At 44.2% G+C, this 23,475-nt stretch overlaps 1 protein-coding gene across 2 annotated transcripts in view; it reads left to right on the plus strand.

The window, feature by feature from the left end:
- GSPT1 (G1 to S phase transition 1) overlaps positions 1 to 19,781 on the plus strand; it is a 33,086-nt gene extending 13,305 nt beyond the window's left edge. For both annotated transcript variants that reach the window (XM_002711756.5, XM_008257735.4), the window contains exons 5-15: positions 892 to 925; positions 2,892 to 2,969; positions 4,239 to 4,419; positions 4,961 to 5,115; positions 5,285 to 5,425; positions 7,022 to 7,115; positions 7,621 to 7,701; positions 10,996 to 11,169; positions 12,467 to 12,556; positions 12,710 to 12,878; positions 15,057 to 19,781. In XM_002711756.5, the coding sequence (XP_002711802.2) occupies positions 892 to 925; positions 2,892 to 2,969; positions 4,239 to 4,419; positions 4,961 to 5,115; positions 5,285 to 5,425; positions 7,022 to 7,115; positions 7,621 to 7,701; positions 10,996 to 11,169; positions 12,467 to 12,556; positions 12,710 to 12,878; positions 15,057 to 15,109 (1,250 nt within the window). In that variant the 3' untranslated portion in view covers positions 15,110 to 19,781. The remainder of the gene's footprint in view (positions 1 to 891; positions 926 to 2,891; positions 2,970 to 4,238; positions 4,420 to 4,960; positions 5,116 to 5,284; positions 5,426 to 7,021; positions 7,116 to 7,620; positions 7,702 to 10,995; positions 11,170 to 12,466; positions 12,557 to 12,709; positions 12,879 to 15,056) is intronic.
- The last annotated feature ends 3,694 nt before the right edge of the window (positions 19,782 to 23,475 follow it).

A 23,475-nucleotide genomic window follows, 5' to 3' on the forward strand; every position in this document is an offset into this window, starting at 1 on the left:
CCACAGTGGCCAGGTCTGGGCCAGGCTAAAGCCAAGAGCCAGAAGCTTCAACCTGGTCTCCCACATGGGTGAAAGGGTTCAGATACTGGGGCCATCTTCCTTTGCTTTCCCGGGTGCATTACTGGGGAGCTGGATCGGAAGTGAAGCTGCCGGGACAGGAACCAGTGCCTCACAGGCAGCAGCCCCACCCCATTATGCCACAGTGCTGACCCCAGAAAATGTGCCTTTTTTTTTTTTTTTTTTTTTTTTTTTTGTATATGAATTTCAGTTAATACTCATTTTAATGGGACTAACTTTACTAGGTATTTTAGATTTTGTGTTAAGTAAGAAGTTGAAAATTTGGAGTAATTTCTGGGTGCTGTCCTGGCTGCTGGTTTAGGAAAACAGTTTATCAGGTACTACCTAATTACCCAACTGATGTTTAAAATTCGAGGAAAATGCAAAATTGGTTGCCTTTTCCCTCACCTCTGCCTTCCCCTGAAGATGAAACACCAAATTCACTCTCAGTAGCAAGAACTCCTCTGAAATAAATCGGGAACACCTGCCCTGCTTGCTAAAACGGAAACAGGAGGGCACAGTCGTGCACCGCTCTTGGGCTGCTTACGTCCTCCAGGGCCCCCTGGGAGAATGAGGCGCTTGTGTTGCTGTGCTGCTGGTCGAAGTGATGAGCAGTCTGTTCCAGTCCCCTGTACTTTTTCAATAAAGCCTTCCCGAGTCCTGACTGACTTGGCCCTCCCAGCAGTCTGGTTTCCCAGGGCAGACGAGAACCAGTGTTCCTGCCTCAGCTCAGTTGCTTTTGCTGGATTTGGATATGTTTGCTAAAAAGTAACTGTAGTTGTGTTTGCATAGCTAATGCTTGTCTTTAACCTTGAACATTGTTGTTCCTTCCAGATGCTGGCAAGTCAACCATTGGAGGCCAAATAATGTAAGTCTGCATCTTTGGTTGAAGAAGACTTGATTAGATTGAATGAATGTCAGGCGTTATAAGCATTCTTAGAGACATACAAAAGAGAAAAAACAGGTTGAGAAAAGTTAAGGAAAATTAATAATAGAATTAATTACCTGCAGGAGAGAATGGTGTGAGGTAATTTTTACAGTGGAGTCACTGATAATGTTTTGTGGCTTTTTTTTTCTTGAAGATTTATTTTTATTTATTTGAAAGACAGAGTTACACAGAGAGGTAGAGACAGAGAGAGAGGTCTTCCATCCGCTGGTTTACTCCCCAGATGGCTGCAACAGCCAGAGCTGCGCCGATCTGGAGCCAGGAGCTTCTTCCGGTCTCCCATGTGGGTGCAGGAGTCCACTTGGGCCAGCTTCTACTGCTTTCCCAGGCCATAGCAGAGAGCTGGATCGGAAGAGGAGCAGCCGGGACTAGAACTGGTGCCCATATGGGATGCCGGCGCTTCAGGCCAGGGCTTTAACCCACTGCGCCACAGCGCCGGCCCCTGTGGCATGTTTTAAAAACAAGCACAGAACTCCGGTTACAGGGATACAAGTGGTGCAGCCAACTGCATTTAGTGGATGTGAGCTCTGATCTTTTCTTGGGCAGTAAGATACTCTCTTGTGAATGAGGCTGCTGCCAAGAGGATAGACACGTGATCCTCTGCCCTGTGAGGTGTTGCAAGTTTGTTTCGATAGTGTGTGTTGTGTTTTCAGGTACCATCTGAAATGTCTACAAAATGCCCGTCTGTGAGAGTCAGTACTTTCTTTAAAAATATGCTTCTTTCCCCCCAAAGATTCCTTATTTGAAAGGCAGCGTGACAGGAAGAGACACAGATAAAAAGAGATCTGCCATCTGCGAATTGGCTCCCCACTTGCAGCATCTGTGGATCGACTCACCAAGTGATGTGGGGCTGGCAGGAACCCAAGCACTTGGGCCACGATCTGCTGCCTTGCCAGGAGCGTCAGCAGGAAGCTGGGCTGGGAGCGGAGAAGCTGGGCTTTAACCAGCACTCCAGTCTGGGAGGCTGACGTTGCAGGTGGCGGCTGGTAACCCACTGTGCCACGGTGCCCGCCCAGGAAAGCTTTTCTGGTGGATGATTTTGCCCAGGTGTAGCTGATGTTGCGTGTCCTTAACACCTTTAAGTTAGGCTAGGCTGAGCCATGACGTTTGATAGGTTAGATAGATTAGATTAGATCTACATGTTTATTTTACACATCTGTTTATTTGAGAGGCAGGGAGACAGAGTTCCCATGTGCTTGGTTCAGTCCCCAGATGCCTACAACATGATTTTTTTTTTTAAAGATTTATTTATTTGAAAGAGTTACACAGAGAGAGAGAGAAGGAGAGGCAGAGAGAGAGGTCTTTCATCCACCAGTTCACTCTCCAAATGGCTGCAACGGCCAGAGCTGCGCCCATCCGAAGCCAGGAGCCTGGAGCTTCTGGGTCTCCCGCGCGAGTGCAGGGGCCCAGGCACTTGGGCATCTTCTGCTGCTCTCCCAGGCCACAGCAGAGAGCTGGATCGGAAGTGGAGCAGCCGGGACTCAAACCAGCGCCCATATGGGATGCTGGCACTGCAGGCATGGTTTCACCAGCCACACCGCAGTGCCGGCCCATGCAACATGATTTTAATAATCCTATTTTACTTCTTCAGTGTTCTGTACATTACTGTTGTTAGCCATGATTATTTGGTTAAAGTGTTGTCTGTCAGAACTCTGTACTGTAAAGTCATTCTTTTTTTCCGTATCTCATAATTTTGGTTTGTAAATAAACTTTTTTTACTTAAGGCTTCTAAGATTTTAGAATCTACCAGTGGTGCATTTACTATAAAACACCTGTTTTGTGACATTGGAGTTCTTTTCCAATTGGGTCTTTAAAGTTTTTCTAACTTAACTGAGTAATTTGTGAGTAATTAAGTATTTATCCCTTTTTTTTTTTTTCATGTTTTTAGGTATTTGACCGGAATGGTTGATAAAAGGACACTTGAGAAATATGAAAGAGAAGCTAAAGAAAAAAACAGAGAAACTTGGTATAGTAAACTTATAGTGCCATAAATTACCTTATAAAAATAATACTTTATATAAAAAAAGGAAAAATTAAAAAAAGAAGAAAGTAAAAAAAATACTTTATTTATTCAAAGGGCAAAGACAGATTGCCCATCCACTAGTCCATTCTCAAATACCCAAAACAACTTAGGCCGGGCCATGCTGAAGCCAGGAGCCCAGTCTATGTCACCCAGGTGGCTGGCAGGAACCTCTTCTTGACCTGAGCCATCAGTCCTGCCTCCCAGGATCTGTATTAACAGGAAACTGGAATCAGGAGCCAAAATTAATACCAAACTCAGATGCTCTGATATGGGACACCAGTATCCTAATCAGAGGCTTAAATGCTAGGCCAAACATTATCCATGACTTTGATTTCTATTAAGTTAGCAAGCCTTATCTCGGTGGGTAGTTTAGTGGTCATTTAAAAAAATATTCCTCTATATCAAAAGAGAAAACATTCTAATTAGTGTTGTATTAAAAAATACATGTTATGAAATATAGAGGATGGAGGGTAGTCTAACACTTTTTTTTTTTTTAATGATTGATTTATTGTAACAAAGGTACAGTGAAAGAGGGAGACAGAGAAAGAGAGATTCCGATCTTCTGTCTACTTGGGTCACTCCCCAGTGGCTCTGCTAGCCAGGGCTGGGCCAGGCTAGAGCCTGGAACTCCATCCGGGTCTTCCACATGGGTGGCGGGCGCCCAAGCGCTTTCCCGTTCTCAGCTGTCCTCCCAGGAGATTAGCAGGAAGCTGGAGCAGGAAGAAGTGGAGCAGCTGGTACGGGAACCATGCACACGTGGGATGCCGGTGTTGGAGGTGGGGCTTGACTTGCACCGAGAAGCCAGCCCCAGTCTAGCATTTGAACTATATAATGTTTACGTAGCAAAATAGTAATGAAATTTTTAACGAATCATCATTGCTCTCATAACAGTTGGTGGCCTTGACTTTCCCTTATTTGTATCGTAAGGGAGCTTGTTACTAGCTAACTTGTTGGTGCTAGCCTTTACCGTGAAGGTTGTCAGTATAGGTTGTTTCCATGTGCTTATGAAATACATGACTGCGTGTGTATGTAAAAAGCCTCATGTTTGAATCACAGTACAGATCTACTGTTTTTATTTTACCAGTCCTATTGACGATTTAGATGTCATGGCAGATGCGAAGCTGGGTGTCATCAATTGCACCTTTAATGGCAGAAGAGTATCTTTGAAACTTCATGTTCTTAGCAATGCTGTTTGTTTTGTAATTATTTCAGGTACTTGTCTTGGGCCCTAGATACAAATCAGGAAGAACGAGACAAAGGTAAAACAGTCGAAGTGGGTCGTGCCTACTTTGAAACAGAAAAGAAGCATTTCACAATTCTAGACGCCCCTGGCCACAAGAGTTTTGTCCCAAATATGATTGGTGGCGCCTCTCAAGCTGATTTGGCTGTGCTGGTAAGGAAGACGTTTACGATCCATTTCAGTATTTTTTAACAGCCCCACTTACATCTTAAATATTTGAGTCTACCTCTACAAGCTAGTATTTAGGTTACAATGAACTATAATATGCACAGTCACAGTTTCCATATTTGTCACGCTAATCTGCCCAAGAAAATGTTGTCATTTACTTCTGGAATATGTTTCTACTTTGCTCTCTCATTGCTATTTTCTGTTACTGTCTCAGAGCTTAGGTCTGTGAAATGTCAGCCTACCAGGAATGAAAAAGAAACCATCTGTTTCTTGAGTCCTTCAGTCATTTTGCTGTTTTTACAATTTCCTGGCACTAGACACATAAATAATGAAATAAATAAGCATACTCAAATTCAGGAAGCTCAGGGGTGGAAGAAGCAGTACAGTCTTAAGCTGTTTGGACATTACTTGAATTATGCCGTTTAGAAAGTACATACATTGCAGCTCATTTGCTTCTATTTGCTTGCAAAAAACTTGGATGTAACTGAAAGTGTGTTCAAGTGAATGGTTTGGTTTCTTGGAATAGGTCATCTCTGCCAGGAAAGGAGAGTTTGAAACTGGATTTGAAAAAGGAGGACAGACAAGAGAACACGCAATGTTGGCAAAGACAGCAGGTGTAAAGCACTTAATTGTGCTTATTAATAAGATGGATGACCCAACAGTGAATTGGAGCAACGAGAGGTAGGCTTAGATGTCGTGCTGGTTTTTATAGACATGTTATTGGAATAAAGGCTGGATTTGTTACTGGATGCCTTTTTTCCTAAAGTTTCTCTAAACCTTCATTTGTTTACTGAAGAAACTAGAGTTATCTGGTTTACATTATAATTGAGTTATTTATAAATATTCATAGATATGAAGAATGTAAAGAGAAACTAGTGCCATTTTTGAAAAAAGTTGGCTTCAATCCCAAAAAGGACATTCACTTTATGCCCTGCTCAGGACTGACTGGAGCAAATCTCAAAGAGCAATCAGATTTCTGTCCTTGGTACATGTAAGTATCTTTTGTTTTCTTCAATCTTAGTAAATACTATAACATTGGCCTTAAAATACCAAGACCTGGACCCCCCCCCCTTTTTTTTTTTTTTTTTTTAAGATTTATTTATTCGAAAGTCATAGTTACACAGAAGGAGAGGCAGAGAGAGAGAGGTCAGTCTTCCATCCACTGGTTCACTCCCCAGTTGACCACAACAGCTGGAGCTGCACTGATCTGAAGCCTGGAGCTTCCTCCCAGTCTTCCCACACGGTTGCAGGGGCCCAAGGACTTGGGCCATTTTCCACTGCTTTCCCAGGCCATAGCAGAGAGCTGGATCGAAGTGGAGCAGCCAAGACTCGAACTGGTGCCCATATGGGATGCCGGTACTGCAGGTGGTGGCTTTACCTGCTATACCACAGCACTGGCCCCATTGACCTATTTTTCATTGGTCTATCTGTGTGTTACTGAGTCAGGGTTCTTTATATACTGGATACAAGTCCCTTACTGGATACATTATGAGCAAATATTTTTTCACTTTATTTATGGGATCCTTTCAAGTACAAAAGATTTTTATTACGATGAAGTCCATTTTTTTTTCCTTTTGTTGATTATTCTTTTAATGTCATACCTGAGAAAGCATTTCTGGATCCAGGATCACAGAAATGTACTCTTGTATTTTTTTCTTCTAAGTGTTACAGGTTTAGCTTTTAGTTATTTTTTTTTTTATTTAATAAAGATTTATTTATTTGAAAGGCAGAGGGGCAGAGGCAGAGAGAGAGAAGTCTTCTCTCCCCTGGTTCACTCTCCAAATGGCTGCAATGGCCAGAGCTGGGCCAGTCCAGAACCAGGAGCTGCTTCCGAGGCTCCCACACGGGTGCAGGGGTGCGAGTGCTGGGCGGTGTTCAGCTGCTTTTCCCAGGCCATTAGCAGGGAGCTGGATCGGAAGTGGAGCAGCCGGTACCCAAACCGGCACCCATATGGGATGCCAGCCTGTAGGCAGAGGCTTAGCCTGCTATGCCACAGTGCCGGCCCCATTCCTTATGGAAAGAGAGACAGACAGAGAGGTCTTCCATCTGCTGGTTCACTCCCTAAATGGCCACAATGACTGGAGCTGGGCACATCTGAAGCTAGGAGCAAGGAGCTTCATCTGGGTCTCCCACACAGGTGCAGGGGTCCAGGGATTTGAGCCATCTTCCGCTGCTTTCCCAGGCACATTAGCAGGGAGCTGGATCAGAAATGGGGCAGCTGGGACTTGAACAGGTGCCCACATAGAATGCTGCACTGCAGGCGGCATCTTTACGTGCTATGCCATAGCACTGGCCCCAGTCTGTTAAAATGAAGTATAATGTAGTTAGTTGATTACAGCATGTGAACTGTTTATTATAAAATACTTTTCTAAATCTTATTATAATTTTATGGGAAATTGTAATCCTGCGCTATTAGCTATTAGCTTACTGAGGAATAAATGTAATGAAACAGATGATAAATTGATTGAATAAGAAAAGTGTGTAAGAAGTATGAAAATATAGCTACTTTTGTTTAAAGTTATAGTCATTAATTTCATATTTTGATGTTTATGTTGACTGTCTCTAACGGATATTATTGTATTCTCAGTGGATTACCATTTATTCCATATCTGGATAATTTGCCAAACTTCAATAGATCAGTTGATGGACCAATCAGACTGCCGATTGTGGATAAGTACAAGGTACCCCAAATTTAAATAAATCAGGTTTTATGGGAGGTGAAATCATTGTTTGTTTTGTTTCGAATTATGAAGCAGTTTTTTAACAGTGTAACATAAATGGTTTCTTATGACTGATGTTAGTGATATAAATAGGGCATAATTATTCCCTAAGTTTATGTCAGCTGTTTCCCAGTGATCGTTTCTTAGCGGCAGCTTTTCCCGTTAAAGTTGGTAGGTATCAAAAAATACCGTGCTAATCTCCGTCACATCAGCAGCATGAGTGCTAGTTTTATAATAGCTTTACCAACACTGGATGTTAAATTCGTTAAAAAACAAACTTGATTATGGAGATGTTAGCTCCTCCGTGATTAAGATCCACCCTAACCGTCCTACCGCTTTGAGCTAATGATGCTCCTGTATGAGTGAGTTGTCCTGCAGATTTCGCATTGGGCTGTTGATCTGTTGTAGCGCAGCAGTGGAGTCTGAAGCTCGATTTTACTTATTTATTTTTGCTTCATTTCAACAGGATATGGGCACTGTGGTCCTGGGAAAGCTGGAATCGGGATCTATTTGTAAAGGCCAGCAGCTAGTGATGATGCCGAACAAGGTAAGCCGTCGCAGTGCTCTTGTCCATTCAGATTTCTTAAATATTACCAAGGAGCCGGAGCTTTTCAAAGTGTAGGATTTTCCTTCAAAGAAACTTAACTTTTTAAAAAATTAGGATGTATATTTTTAAAGAATTGTTTATTTTACTTGAAGGAGTTACAGAGAGGCAGAGAGAAAGAGGTCTTCCTTCATGCTCAGAAGTCATCTTTGTGGATGAATCAAGATGGCTGCAAGACAATTCTGTAAAGAGGGAGTTTTTTAAATAAAGATTTATGTATTTATTTATTTGAAAGTCAGAGTTACACAGAGAGAAGGAGTTCACTCCCCAATTGGCTGCAAAGGCCAGAGCTGCGCCGATCCGAAGCCAGAAGCAAGGAGCTTCTTCCAGGTTTCCCACGTGGGTGCAGGGGCCCAAGGACTTGGGCCATTTTCCACTGCTTTCCCAGGCCATAGCAGAGAGCTGGATCAAAGTGGAGCAGCTGGGACTTGAACTACCGCCCATATGGGATGCCGGCACTGTAGGCGGTAGGTTTTCGAAAACCGCGATGCCACAGTGCCAGCCCCAGGTTTAGATTTTCTTAATGTAAGGTACAAGACTAGGCAGTTGTGTCTTCAGTAGAGTGTCTGGGTGTGACTCCCAACTCTGGCCCCAGTTTTGGTTTCCTGTCAAGTCTGGGAGCTCTCTCTGCCTCATGAATAAATATTTTAAAAATCGTAATAATGGGTATGCAGCCTGTGGAATGGGAGAAAATATTTTCAGCTCATTTATATGCATGTAATAAGGGTTTAATGTCCCGAATATACAAGTCAACAACAGATAAATAGCCAACCACAATAGAGTGGCGAAAGAAGGGCGAGGGTTTGCTGTAGCAGGTAGGGTACTGTTTGGGACACATAGCACGTGTCAGAGTGCTGGGGTTTGGTTAGGTCCAAGCTCCACTCCCAACTCCAGCTTCCTGCCTGACGTGCACCCTGGAAGGCAGCAGGTAATGTCCCACGTAGTTGCATCTCTGCCACCTACTGGGAGAGCTCGGTGCAGTTCTTGCCTCGTGGTTTCAGTCTAGTCCAGCCCCAGCTGTTGCAAACATTTGAGGAGTGGGCCAGTACATGGAATATCTCTCTTTATCTACCTTTCAAATGAGTGAGTGAAAATTAAAAAAAAAAAAAAAAATTAAAAATGGACAAAGGAATGAAATAGACATTTCTTGAACAAGTACCTGTGGCAGGGCAGCATCTGACCTAGCAGTTAAGACACCTGTCAGGGCATTTGCATCCCTCATCAGAGTACTAAATTTGATATCCAGCTCTGGTTCCTGATATCATGTTCCTGCTGAAGCAGACACTTAGAGGTCGTGGTGATGCCTCAAGGAGTTGGGTTCCTGCCAACCTCATGGGAGGCCTGGATTGAGCTCCTAGCTCTCAGTTTTGGCCCTGCCCAGCTCCGGTAGCTGTGGGCATTGGAGAGTGAACAGCAGATTGGAAGCTCTTGTTCTGTCTGTCTCTCTACCTCTCAAATTAAAAAAAAATAAAGAATGAAGTACAGTGGCCAATGCTGTGGTGTAGTAGGCTGGGCCTCCACCTGCTGTACTGGCAAACCATGCAGGCGCCAGTTCGTGTCCCAGATGCTTGTGTTCCGATCCAGCTGTGTGCTATGGCCTAGGAAGTCAATAGAAGATGGCCCAAGTGCTTGGGCCCCTGTATCCCCATGGGAGACCCAGGAGAAGCTCCCGGCTTCGGATCGGCCCAGCTCTGGCCGTTGCAGCCATTTGGGGAGTGAAACCAGTGGACGGAATATCTTTCTGTCTGTCTCTCAAATGAATAAATAAATATTTTTAAAAACTTTAAGTACAAATGGTGACTATGCATATGAAAATCAGCATCATTAGGGAAGTGCGAATCAAAATTACAGTGAAATATCTCTCACCCATCAGGGTGGCTGTTAGCCAAGAAAAGAGTAACCAGTTGTTCATGAGCATGTGGAGCCCCTGCACACTGTTGTTAACATAGAAGTGTACAGCTGCTATGGCAAACAGTATAGTAGTTGTTCAAAAAAATTAAAAATAGGGACTGGCTTGTGGTGTAGTGAGTAAAGCCACTGCCTGCAACGTCTTCCTCTCGTGTGGAGCGGCAGTCCGGCTGCTCCTCTTCTGATCCAGCTGCCTGCTGGTGTGCCTGGGAGAGCAGCAGACGATGGCCCAAGGGCGCCTATGCTGGAGACCTGGAAGAAGCTCCTGGTTTTAGCCTGGCCCAGCTCTGGCTTTTGCGGCCATCTGAGGAGTGAGCCAGCAGATGGAAGATCTCTGTCTCTCCCTGTCTCTCTGACTTTCAAATAAATCTTGAAGTCTTAAAATTTTTTTTAATTAAAACTAGAATTCCCACAAGGTCTAGCAATGCCTTTTCAGTGGGTATATGTGAAAGCAGTGAGGCCAGATTTTCAGGTATTTGTGTAACCATGTTTGTACAAGTGTTACTCACAGTACTGAAGCGTGAATGTCACCCATGTGTCCGCTGACAGATGAATGGATGTGTATACACATACGGTGGACACTTTTCTTACAGAGGAAATTTCGACACATTACACGTGGATGAACTTTGAGGACATTAAGTCAGTCACAAAAACACAAATTAGTACGTGATTCAGCTATATGAGAAAATTTCCAAAAGTTCGTTGAAACTGGAATTAAATTATTTTGGTGCAAAAAGCTTTCAAATCCATGTATGCTCCTATGATTAACCACGGTAAAATTCATATATAGAATTCTGGTTTTGCAAGATGAAGAGTTCAGAGTTACTGCTTTTTAATTTAAAAAGTTACTCTGATTTTATGAGAGAAAGAGATCTTCTATCTAAATCTAATGACTCACTCCCCAAATACCTGCAACAACCAGGGCTGGGGCCAGCTCTTCCCCTGCTCACGTGCACCCCTGCCTGCTACTCCACGCTTCTGGTCTCTTCCCCGTTAACGCGCCTGGGAGGTAGTAGGTGATGGTGCAAGGACTTGGGGGAGGCCTGGATGGAGTTCCTGACTCCTGGCTGTTGTGGGCATTTGGGGAGCTTGATGGAAGATAACCTCTCTCTTTCTCTCTGCCACTCTTTCAGGTAAACTAAACTTTTAAGAAAATTGGCCTGTGTACTTCTAGACACAGTCGCCATTAAATTCATGTCATACATGTGTAAGGAAGCTTTGTATTTGGCTAAGCAGCAGCTTCACAGAAATGTGACTTGTAATTCTTCTAGTCGTTTTGTGTTCGTACTGAATGTGTCAGGAAATCTCCAATCTTGGTTTCTTTTTAAGCACAACGTGGAAGTTCTTGGAATACTTTCTGATGATGTAGAAACTGATTCTGTAGCCCCAGGTGAGAACCTGAAAATCAGACTCAAAGGAATTGAGGAAGAAGAGATTCTTCCAGGATTCATCCTTTGTGATCCTAATAATCTTTGCCATTCTGGACGCACATTTGATGCCCAGGTAAGCTAATTCCTGTAGTTGTCTTGGGGGTCTTTAGTGTGTAAATGAAATTTAATGTTGATGCCTTTTGTCCTGAAAATTGCTGACGTGCCACTCAACCCATAGTAGTGTGTAGAGGGGTTTTGAAGTAGTATCAACGACTGACATGTCCCGAGCAAGATGTGTATCTCACGTGTAAATTTCTTTAAGATGGTACAGATACTTGCTGAATAGGGTGTATCTTTGTAAGTATTTTTTTTCTCCTATTGATAAAAAGCCCATCTAATACTTTGTAATACATGATAGTAATATCATTAGTCATGCTTTACCTAAAGTGTCTTTTGCTTTGGCTTGAGCACAGTTGCCTTGGAAAATGATAATTTGTATGCTGCATTCAGAGAAAAGAACTTTCCAGGCAGGAAGTCACACATAGGTTTTCTGTGTAATTAGCAACTTCACATTTCTAGGAGAATGACAAAGTTAAGGGTTAGTATGGCTTACAGAATTTTTGAGTTCTGTGAAGTTAGATTTTCATGCCAGGTACATAAAGTTGTTTATGTTTATTGGACCTCAGGTATTGTGAAATGAATTGTAAAAAAAACTTGTGGTAAGTATTGTGAAAAAACCAGGATAAGTTCACATTTCCGTGGCTCGTGGGCAGTGATGAGCAGGATTCCTGGGATGCTGGAAAGGAGAGGCTTCTCAGAGGAGAAAGTGCCTGCTGGGCTTTCAGGCTGACTAGGACTTGTCAGGGTCGTTATCAGGGTGTAGGATGCCGACATTCATGCTGTGAGGTCAGGTCACTTGGTCCTTGCTGTGAACAAGATTGGTAAAACTGTCACTTCAGACGCGTGAGTCACTTACATTGCTGTCCTGGGATTTGGAGGGATTCTAGTGCTTGTGATACTGTGTGGCACTTTGGACATTATTAAATTCTTTTTCAAACTAGTGATAAAGATAAGGACTTGAGGACAGGCTTTGTGGCACAGTAGTTAAGATGCCTCTTGGGATACCCACATCCCGTGTGGTAGTGCTGGGTTCAAATCCCTGCTCTGCTTCTGATGCAGCTTCCTGCTGATATGCTTCTGAGAGTCAGCAGGTGATGCATCCCACAGAGGAGGCCCAGATGGTGTTCTGGGCTCCTGGCTTCAGCGTGGCCCAGCCTGGCTGTTGTGGTCATTTGGAGAGTGAACCAGCAGATAAAAGATTGCTCTGTATCCCTCCCTGTGTTTTGCAGGCCCTCTCCCCCACCCCCCACCCCCATTGCTCTGCCTTTTAAGTCTTTTTTTTTATGAGGATGTTTTTGTTTATTTGACAGATAGTGATTATAGAGCACAAATCCATCATCTGCCCAGGGTACAATGCGGTGCTGCATATTCATACCTGTATTGAGGAAGTCGAGATAACAGTGAGTTTACCACAACTTGTTAATTTATATGTTTTAAGATTGTTTCATCTTGTTTCGGATTGCTAACAGTGATACAATTTTATTTACATCCTATTCTTAGAGATTCTTCTATTTGGCATTATTCTGATTTTCTCCTCCTGTTTTCTTGTGTAGGCCTTAATCTGCTTGGTAGACAAAAAGTCAGGAGAGAAAAGCAAGACTCGGCCCCGTTTTGTGAAACAAGATCAAGTGTGCATTGCCCGTCTTCGGACAGCAGGAACCATCTGCCTTGAGACCTTTAAGGACTTCCCTCAGATGGGTCGTTTTACCTTAAGAGATGAGGGTAAGAGCTTCTAAGCTGGTCTGTAGTAGTGCATCTGGGACACTGCATTTGTGCATCTGAGAACAGTGCAAGCTGGCACAGGCTCAGAAAACCTGGGCCCGTGTTCTGTAGCAGATGCTGAATGCATTGAACAGCAGGCAGAATTGACCACACATTTTAGCAGTAATGTGAAGAATCTTAATTTTGCTATTTTGTTAGTGATGGGTTTGGACAGCATTTTATTTACTAAGTATTTCTATGATAAAACACTTTATAATATGTGTAGAATACCTAATCTTTCAGAGGTATCATAATCATGTTATTTTGAATGCATCATTTCTGCCCACCTGAGCAATTGTTCCTAACTTGAGGTCATGAAATTCTTTGGTATGCAGACAGTGTGACTGTTAAAGGACATTACTTTAGGGGTTGTTACTATTTCTGACTTAAATAACTATTTTGAGACTGGAAAACTACATAAAACTTCATGGTTCATTTGAAATACCAGAATAGTCAGTCCATGTGCTAAGCCCTGGAGAGGAATCCAGCCCCTGAACTTTACTTCAGACAAAATAGAACTACAGTGTTCCTTTTGCTTTTTTTTTTTTTTTTTTTTTTTTTTTTGGATAGGCAGAGTTAGAGAGACAGAGAAAGGTCTTCCTTCTGTTGGTTCACCCCACAAATGGCCGCTGTGGCCGGCGCTGTGCTGATCCGAAGCCAGAAACCAGGTGCTTCTTCCTGGTCACGCATGTGGATGCAGGGGTCCAAGGACCTGGGCCATCCTCCACTGCCTTCCCAGGCCACAGCAGAGAGCTGGACTGGAAGAGGGGCAACCAGGACAGAACCGGCGCCCCAGCTGGGACTAGAACCCGGTATGCTGGAGCTGCAGGCGAAGGATTAGCCAAGTGAGCCATGGTGCCTGCCCTTTTGCTTTGAAGTCCTTAAGTCTTCTTATTGATAGTGAAATTGTTGTTGCATTTATCCTGTTAATAAACAAAATAATTTTAGGTTACAATCAGAACCAGATAAATTCAGACAAAAGAGATTAAGGTAGCAGGAATTTTTAACCCAGAATTGTTCTAAAAGAAAACTTGGGTTTTTCCCAAGACCCCGTGGGTTTTGCATCCCTTTCATTCTACAGGAGGACTACTGGAAGGATGCATTCACTGGCCGCCAGTAACGCTTTATCTTCCCAGCTGCTTAAGGACGGGGCGGGGGGGGGGGGGTGGTATTTAGATGTACAGGTTGAGTAGCATACCCCACGTCTCAGATCCAAAACTTGTCAAGCGTCAATATGATGCACAAGAATATGTACTCAACATTCTCAAAAACTAAACAGTTTCAAACACTTCTGATCCCAGGAATTCTGGGTAACGTATACTCACGTGTATATACACGTGTATACATGTGAAATTGAGCTGTGTTTTAACTGCAGCTCAGTGAATTTTAATATGTTTACAACCGTCACCACATTCTGATGTTAGAACACTTGAAGCATCTAAAAAGGGGCAGTGGGTTAACATGCGGCTTAGGACATCTGCAGCCCGTATCCCAGTGCCTCATTAAGTCCTGGTTGCTCCCGATCCAGCTTCCTGCTAATGTGCCTAGGAGGCAATCGATGATGGCTCAAGTAATTCGGTCCCTGCCACCCACATGGGAGTTGGGGGTTGGAGTTCCTGGCTTTGCTGTGGCCCAGCTCCAGCACTTGCAGGCATTTGGGGGAGAGAACCACTGGATGGAAGATGGCTCTCTCTCACTGTGCCTTTCAAATAAGTAAGAATGAATAAACATGTTTGAAAAAAGAAAACCTATTAAGAAACATTAGACCCATTTACAGTTACCCCTTATTCTTGCCATGGCCCTAGGCAACCACTGATCGATTTTTCTATTTGCCATGGGTTTGTTTTTCACTAAAATTTCCATGAAACCATAAATATGGGGTCCTTTATCTCACTCTTAGCATGTTTTTGAGTGTCAGCCATCTTGTAGCGTGTATTCTAATTCATTCCTTTTGCTGCACAGTAGAAAATCCTGTCTTTTATAGCTCCCCAAATAAGACCCTGATCGGAAATCATGGCATTGGCAGTAAAGTCAGTAATCTACATTTCTTAAAAAAATCATTATTTAAAATAATAATACCTTACATAGATTTGCTGTTAATTACTGAAAGTTGTTTTGTTTTTAAAATTTCATTTCTAGGTAAGACCATTGCAATTGGAAAAGTTCTGAAACTGGTTCCAGAAAAAGACTAAGCATTTTTTGATGACCCTGCACAATACTGTGAGAAAAATTGACTGCAAAAGCCTACTTCACACCGCCTTCTCTTATTTTCTGCCCATTGATAAACCTCTCCCCATATTTTGCAAAGGAAAAATTCACAGCAAAAGTCCACATTATGTCAGCTTTCTCATATTGAGAGCTCTGCTATGCCACTGTTGAATTTCCCCCGAGATCCCCCTGCCCCCTTCAAACTTTGCTCCCTTGGGCAGATTTGGCAATAGCTTTGTAAGTGATGTGGACAGAATTGCCTATAATAATGAGAACCGACAGGAATTTTTTTATTTCTCATTTTCCCCTGAGGTATATTCAGTCCTTTTCCCCAGGCAGATCATTCTGAGTGCGTGTGTGTGTGTGTGTGCACATGTTACAAAGACAACTACCATGTTAATAAACTATTCAATTTGAAAACCCTTTTCGGTATTTGAATTGCTTTTGAATAATATTTTTTATCTGGATGTAACATTGTTGCATTGACTTTGTAACTTTCCCAAGTAACTGAAGACATTTTATTGCTCTGACTTTTCTAAATTCTCCCTTCCTACTACTTTGAGGCATTTACAAAAACAATGGTCAAGTTTGTATTAAAGGAAGAATTAGTTGCACCCCTTCTTTTGATGACCAGTGCATACGTAACAATTAAATACTTTATGCGGCTGTGACACTGCTTTACTGGGTTTATCAGTTATTTTCTGCCAATTTACATTTTAACTTGCTTTCCTAAACACAGTTGACATTGTTAAGAAAACAGTAAAGTTTAATGAAATTGTGCCCCTACAGAAAATTCCACCAACATTAAACTAGTGGGATTTACATAGAGCAAGCCTGCTGAGGCCTGGCAGAAATGCCGCTCTTAGTATTTATCAGAGCTGCATGCGTGTGTTCATGAAGCGTGTAACTGACAGGTGCCACTTCGGTAAGATGCTCAGTGTATTCTTACTGTCACTAACTGTAAAGGTTGGGTGAGCCTCGCTGATCAAAGCTGAATCTCAGTCCAGTGATTTAACGAAGACACACTGGGAGTGACGAGAATTCTGCACAGACTATAATTAGCAGTGAGAAGTAGACTCACGCACAGTATACAGTTTTTAATTCTCAATTATTTGAAATGGCTGAGTTTGCTTAAGGCTAACGGTGAAGTTTGCTAACTAACCGTGATGGAGTTGAGCCACAGTGAAGCGCTGTGGCGCTTTTTAGATCGAAAGCTTTCTGCCGTAGTTGTCATGACTCGGAAATCTTTCCTAAGAGTACACGGGGAAAGGAAGACACACTCGCTGAGCTTACTGGAAACACCCTGATGTTTAGGATTGCCATGTACTGAAGACTTGGCCTCTTGTAGATTGTGATTTCTTGCTAAATAAGATTCTTTGTGTGTTTAATGACAGCTCGCGTCCCTGTAATCTTCTCCTCAGAAAAGCCTAGTCAGACTATATTCTAGTCATAAAATTTAATCCAATAGTCTGTAGTCTTCTTACTATGAATTCCGTTCATTTCATGAATGAGACCACATCTTACAGACAAAGCTGTCCTTCGGCTTCTTAAAACTCTACTAGTGCTAATAAATTGCATGAGATTTTCATTATGTCCACCAATCTCGGGGCTTTTATTTTTCTGGGAAGTAGGGGAGCTTTGGTCAGAACTTCATAATTCTTTTGTACTTCCATGTTGGTAAGAATAAATACTAGCAGTTACTTGAATTCTCATCTTTAAAAGTTCAAGTCATTGAAATGATTTCCAGATAGATTGCCCTTTTCAAACTGAACACATTTTTAGAATCCACTTATGTTTGCTATCAAAACATTTACAGTTAGAATATATGTGCATGTTGCCAAGACTAAGTAAAACCACCTGGAAGGGTCTGCCTCTAAAAAACAGCATGACACGTATACAAATTTAATTATAAAAAAATTTCAGTGGATTTGTGCGCATTTGTGAAATGCCCCATGGGCTTTGAAATTAAAAAATACTTCCATTTAAATTTGATGCATTTTAACTCCGGTTACCCCCACCAGTCATTTGGATAGGAAATCAGCAGTGTGCGCAGATGTTAGGCCTTTGAAACGCGATGCGAATTCCCATGCTGTCATTCTGCCTTCTGCAAGTGTGAACGTGTTGGCGTGGTTGACCGTGCAAAAATAGGTAGATAACTGGCTTCATAGTTAGAATTTACAAACTTAAACATGTCTTCCTGTCTTTAACATAAATATATTAGCCAGGATCCTCTCTGCATCCTTTCACATTAACAATATTTTTTATCAACTTTCATGTTAGATTATTTATAGGTCATTAAACTGAATTTTAAATATGTAAATGCTGTTTTATACCCTATTCCTACTGTGGGAGAAGGGAAAATTGAGCATTTGTTTTTAATTTGCAAAAAGAACTTACCCAGTGAAATTCTGTTAAAAATGAAACAATGAGGTGGGCTTGAATGTATGTTGCCGTGAAATTAAGTGACAAATAGTAGTGTTCTTGAAAAACCCGTGTATATTTCTTTGTTTTGAATTAAGATCTTGAAATGGGTGGTAACTGAATGTAAAGGCGTCATGGAGGTACAGGTTCACTAACGAGGTAATTCATAGTCGCCTGCTAATTACCTAACTACAAGAACTGCTCTCCCAGTGTGGGGCCTTGACCAGTTGAAGCACGCTGCAAGTATTCTGAGCCATACTTGCAACCAGACGGCGGTTGTACAACCCAAGAAAGAGTTGAACTCATGGTCAGAAACCGCTGCCATGTTGAGGAGGAGCACTGCCCATTACTCTGAGGTCCCGGATGACGTGCCGCGCTGACACCTGTCCTCACTGGCATGGACTTGCTCGTGGACTGCTGCTTCACGGACAACGACTTCGTTGCTCTGGGTAGGGATTTAAGGTAGTCAAGGGACAAATACGCAGTATTTATTACCGCTCCTTACATCGGGCAACTTTTAACCTTCAGAACACCTTTGTGAAGATTCTGGTTACAGAGCTGTAGCTTTGGTTGTAGAATGACTAACTGTTATATTCAGCATTGGCCTACTTTATCAGAACGGTGCCATTAATCCTCTCACAGACAAGTAAGGTAGATAGTAGTAAATTGGATTTGGCAGATGATTATCTGTCTCTAGGCTTCGATTTCCTCCAGCTACTTGTTCAGTGATTCTAACTGATGCCATTATACATTCTTGGTCTCATTTTTTTCTTAAGAGATCTTGCCATGGCAGCAATTTGTTAACTACATTTACACAACTTGAGACACATTAGGCTTAAATTTATATTAGGCTTCAGAGTAAATGGAAGTGTTTTTATTTTCCAGTAGTAATTGGTGGATTCCATTTGAACCAATTACCTACCAGCATTCAGATAGGGTAGATTTGGGTCAACTTTAGGTGGCTTAGGCCCCAGGCTGTTGATCTTCAGTATCCTAGAACTGAGAGAGTCTTCCTTCCCTTCCATACATACACTTCTCACACACCTCTAGTCTATGCTTCCCTGAAACAGTAACATGCTAGTTGGGTTGTTTACAAAGTTGTTTTCTAAGGGCCTGGTGGTGTGGGGTAAGAACTAAAACCTTTTATGTTCTTCAGTACAAGGGAAAAGGCAGAGAGGCACTTGGCCTGAGTAGGCAGAAAACGCTAGGATTTCTTTTTTCTTTTTTTTGACAGGCAGAGTGGACAGGGAGGGAGGGAGAGAGAGAGAAAGGTCTTCCTTTGCCGTTGGTTCACCCTCCAATGGCCACCACGGCCGGTGCACTGTGCCTATCCGAAGGCAGGAGCCAGGTGCTTCTCCTGGTCTCCCATGGGGTGCAGGGCCCAAGCACTTGGGCCATCCTCCACTGCCCTCCCGGGCCACAGCAGAGAGCTGGCCTGGAAGAGGGGCAACCGGGACAGAATCCTGCGCCCCAACTGGGACTAGAACCCGGTGTGCCGGCGCCGCTAGGTGGAGGATTAGCCTAGTGAGCCGCGGCGCCGGCCGAAAACGCTAGGATTTCTTCAGCAGTCCTGAAATACTGATGGTCTTCTGCCTGGCCACACAAGCCACTGTGCGCTTTAAGACCGCCTGGAAATCTCAGGTCTGTGGACAGCACAGGCGGGATGGCCCTTCATGCTTCCTGAGGCTCCGCTCCACCAGTGCTTCACTGTCAGCCCAAGTCCATGCTACCTCCTGTCCTGCTGCCGGGGGACGTGTCTGCTGGCGCTGGCGCTCCTGCCCTCGCAGGTGACGGGCCTCACTTCAGGGCTTCCGCACGCAGTGGCTGAAGCAGGTCTACGGTGCAAGGACTCTTACCTGGGGCTCTCAGAAGTGTACACACTTAGCTAACTTGTTTCCTGCTTGTGCTAAAAGAAACGTGGCTCTCTCTTGAGGCCAGGACTTGGTGACTAGTTTTCATTAGACAGCAGGTTAATACCTAGATTTTTTTTTTTTTATAGAAAGGATTAAAGGGAACCGATTAGGTTTGCTGAGTTTAAGCCTAATTCCAAAACATGGACGAGTACTCTAGGTAAGAAAGAAATCTTTCACTTACATGATTTGTAGCTACCTACTGTGCCTGACTTGGTGCCTGTGTGAGGATTAAGCCCTTAGTCTGCCCTTGCAATTATTCAAATGACTGAAGTTTAAAAATTTTGCTTTTGTAATAATAAAAATTGTCATCTTCCATTTTGAAGGATTTGTCTGTCTGTTCATAAATCAACTGTGTTGTAATGCTCCATGCTGTTTTATACACAGTCCTTTATTTTTTTTTTTTAAGTTCTGGTAGAGCCAGAAAGAGAGATGTCTTCCATCCACTGGTTCATTTCCCAAATGACTGCAGCGGCCAGAGCTAGGTGGATCCGAAGCTGCTTCTGAGTCTTCCACGCAGGTGCAGGGGCCCCAGGACTTGGGCCCATGTTCTGCTGTTTCCCAGGCCATACAGAGAGCTGTATTGGAAGTGGAGCAGCCGGTACTTGAACTGGTGCCCATATGGGATGCCAGTGCTGCAGGCCAGGGCGTTAACCCACTATGTCACAGTGCCGGCCCCAGACCTTTATTTTGTATAGAGTATTGGGACCGTCTACTGGCATGTTTGGACCTAATTAAGCTCTGGCGCATAAAGAATGTATAACCCGGGTAACTGGCTGGCATGCACACTATTTGCAAGGCTCCTCTGGTATAGGTAACAGCCTTACAAAAACAGGAACACTACAGGAAGTTAGAGATGCTTAATCGGGTACTAGTCACTGTATATGGTTTTACGTGAGCAATGAAGCTGGGAAATGATGTTTCTGTCAGAACGGTGAGCCTCCATGTGCAGGACTCCAAATAAAGACCAAGACCCAGTAGTACTTGCCCTCTATTGTACCAAGGGCAGTAATTAAATAATAGTGATTATAATATGACTGCCCATGTGCCTTAGTATAAGACTGCTGTTAAAGCAGAGGTTCATATTATCAGAGCTCTAAATCAATGGTTATGTGATACTCTCCAGTACTGAGCCACTTTGCACTCTTCAATGATTAGGCTTCCAACTCCATCAAACTTACGTTCTTTCTTGAAAGAACAACTTCCCTTTAATGTCTTTGGGCACCACGTGCAGGCACTGTGCTGCAACAGGCAGAAGACTGTCAACTTCCTGGCACGTGGAACCAGTTTCAGAGACACAGGCTAGCAGTGCACCCAAAGCAGAAAAGTAGCATCAACATCTTGGAGGTTGTAGTGCATAGTGAAGAAAGGAGCTGTATTTCCCAATCTAAAGTAACCGATGAGGGTGCTGGTGTTGGGGGCAGTGGGTCAAGCCACTGCCTGCAGTGCCAGCATACCACTGAAATGCCAGTTCAAGTCCTGGCTGCTCCAGTTTCCATGCAGCTCCTTGCTAATGTGTGTAGGAGGCAGCAGCAGATGGCCCAAGTACGTGGGCCCCTGCCATCTATGTTGGAGGCCCAGGTAGAGTCCCAGGCTCCTGGCTTCACCCTGGCTGTTGTAGCTGTTTGGGGAAAAAACCGGCAGATGGAAGATGGCTCTCTCTCCCTGTCTTGAAGACTCATGACCAAACAAATCAAATTTTAATTTAAGATTTATTTATCTGAAAGGCAAAGTCACAGAGAGGCAGGCAGAGGGAGAGAGGTCTTCTATCCACTGGGTCACTCCCCAAATGGCTGCAACAGCCGGAGCTGGGCCAATCTGGAGCCAGGAGCTTCTTCCGGGTCTCCCACAAAGATATAGCGGCTCAAGCACTTGAGCTATCTTCGGTTGCTTCCCCAGGCCATAGCAGGGAGCTGGATGGGAAGAGGCACAGCCAGGACTAGAACCGGCACTCAAATGGGATGCCAGCACTGCAAGTGGCTGCTTTACCTGCTACACCACAGCGCCAGTTTTAAGGCCATTAATGCTGTATGACTTAAAAAAAAAATAGTATTGAAAGAATTAACAGAGAAGGAGAGGCAGAGCAATGGAGATCTTCCATCTGCTGGTTCACTACCCAAATGGCCTCAATAGCTGGGGCTGGGCCAGGCTGAAGCCAGGAGCCAGGAAATTCTTCCAGTTCTCCCACGTGGCCCATGGACTTGGAAGAGTTGCAGAGAGGTAGAGCCGTTTTCCCAGGCATATTAGCAGAGCGGGATTGAAAGTGGAGCAGCAGGGATTTGAACTGGCGCCTGTATGGGGTGCCAATACAGGTGCAGACCACTTAATCTTCTGCAGCGTGATTTAGGGACAAGCAGCTTTACTGGCTGTGGCACAGCACCAGCCCCTGTATTGCCTTTTAAAAGACAGGTACTAGGGTGGATGTCTAGCCTGTTAAGATGGCTGAGTTTGACTCCAGCTCCAGACTTCAGCTGCCTGCTAATGCACTTCTGGGAAGCAGTGCTGATGGTTCAAGCAGTTGAATCTGTACTTGGATTCTTCCCAGGCTAGCCACAGCCATTAAAGACTTTTGGGGAGTCAACCAGTGGTTGGGAGCTGTTTCTGCAATAAAGACACGGGATTTTTTAAAGCCATGCACTGTCACGGCATCCCTTCGTTTTCCTCTGGATTTGGTTTGTCCTCTGTAGAGCTGAGTCAATGTTAGCTCTAAAAGAAATTTAAATGGTGGCCTGCACTACTGTGTGACAAGGATGAAAAGAACTGCATACATTCAAGAGATGTTAAAATGTAATAAACAAGACTTTGTTATAACCGTATTTGGGGAATGAGGATAACTCCCATATTTAGCATGGTGGGATCAATGACGCAGGTGTGGGGAGGATAACCGAGTTCACAGAGTGGACTGTGAGCTCCTCATAAGACTTCTAAGTGAGGACAGGAGAGAATATACGGGTGAGTGCAGACAGCGTGGACTAGTGGATAACAAATTACCCCAATGTAGTGGCTTAAAACACCATTTATTATCTTCAGTTTTGGGTCAGGAATGCGGAGCAGGTAGCTGGGTGGTTCAGGCTGGGTCTCCCCTGAGCCTGCTGTCACCTGGGTGGTCGACGCCGGGAGGATGGGCTGGCGGGCTGCCCCGTCGCCTCGGATGGCAGCTAGCTTGCCCTCACGATGAGGAAGTGGAGGAGGGAGAGAGGGAAAACACCCAAGGTGGAAACAGTCTTCGACCTGCTCCCGGAAGTGACATCTGATCACTGCTGTATTCTGTTTGCTGGGACAAAGTCACGCAGCCAGGCCCACACTCAAGGGGAGGCTTGGGGAAAAGCGTGGTACTGAAGACACACACCCTAAAGGCCACAAAACCACGATGATCCTAAAGCATCATTTCCCACTGTCTCCCACCATCAGCTTAGAAACACTGGGTCTGCGATTTCTCCCAGGGAGGCTAAACCCTCAGCTAGACTGAGTCAAGTGCTAGCCTCGCCTCCATTCCTCCCTCCACTTGCTGTCTCCCGCACCCACGGTCCGCGTCCCCTCTGCTTGGAGTCACGTGAGGAGGCTCCACCCAGTGCTCAATCCAACCCCCTCGCACCCCAGAGTCCAGAAGAGCCGGCGCCGCGGCTCACTAGGCTAATCCTCCACCTTGCGGCACCGGCACACCGGGTTCTAGTCCCGGTCGGGGCGCCGGATTCTGTCCCGGTTGCCCCTCTTCCAGGCCAGCTCTCTGCTGTGGCCCGGGAGTGCAGTGGAGGATGGCCCAGGTGCTTGGGCCCTGCACCCCATGGGAGACCAGGAAAAGCACCTGGCTCCTGGCTCCTGCCATCGGATCAGCGCGGTGCGCCGGTCGCAGCGCTCCGGCCGCGGCGGCCATTGGAGGGTGAACCAACGGCAAAGGAAGACCTTTCTCCCTGTCTCTCTCACTGTCCACTCTGCCTGTCCAAAAAAAAAAAAAAAAAAAAAAAAAAAGAATCTTCTGCAACGCGATTTAGAGACGAGGCCATTCCTGACTGGAGATG

Source organism: Oryctolagus cuniculus, chromosome 19 (genome assembly GCF_964237555.1).
Source record: "Oryctolagus cuniculus chromosome 19, mOryCun1.1, whole genome shotgun sequence".
NCBI lineage: Eukaryota > Metazoa > Chordata > Mammalia > Lagomorpha > Leporidae > Oryctolagus > Oryctolagus cuniculus.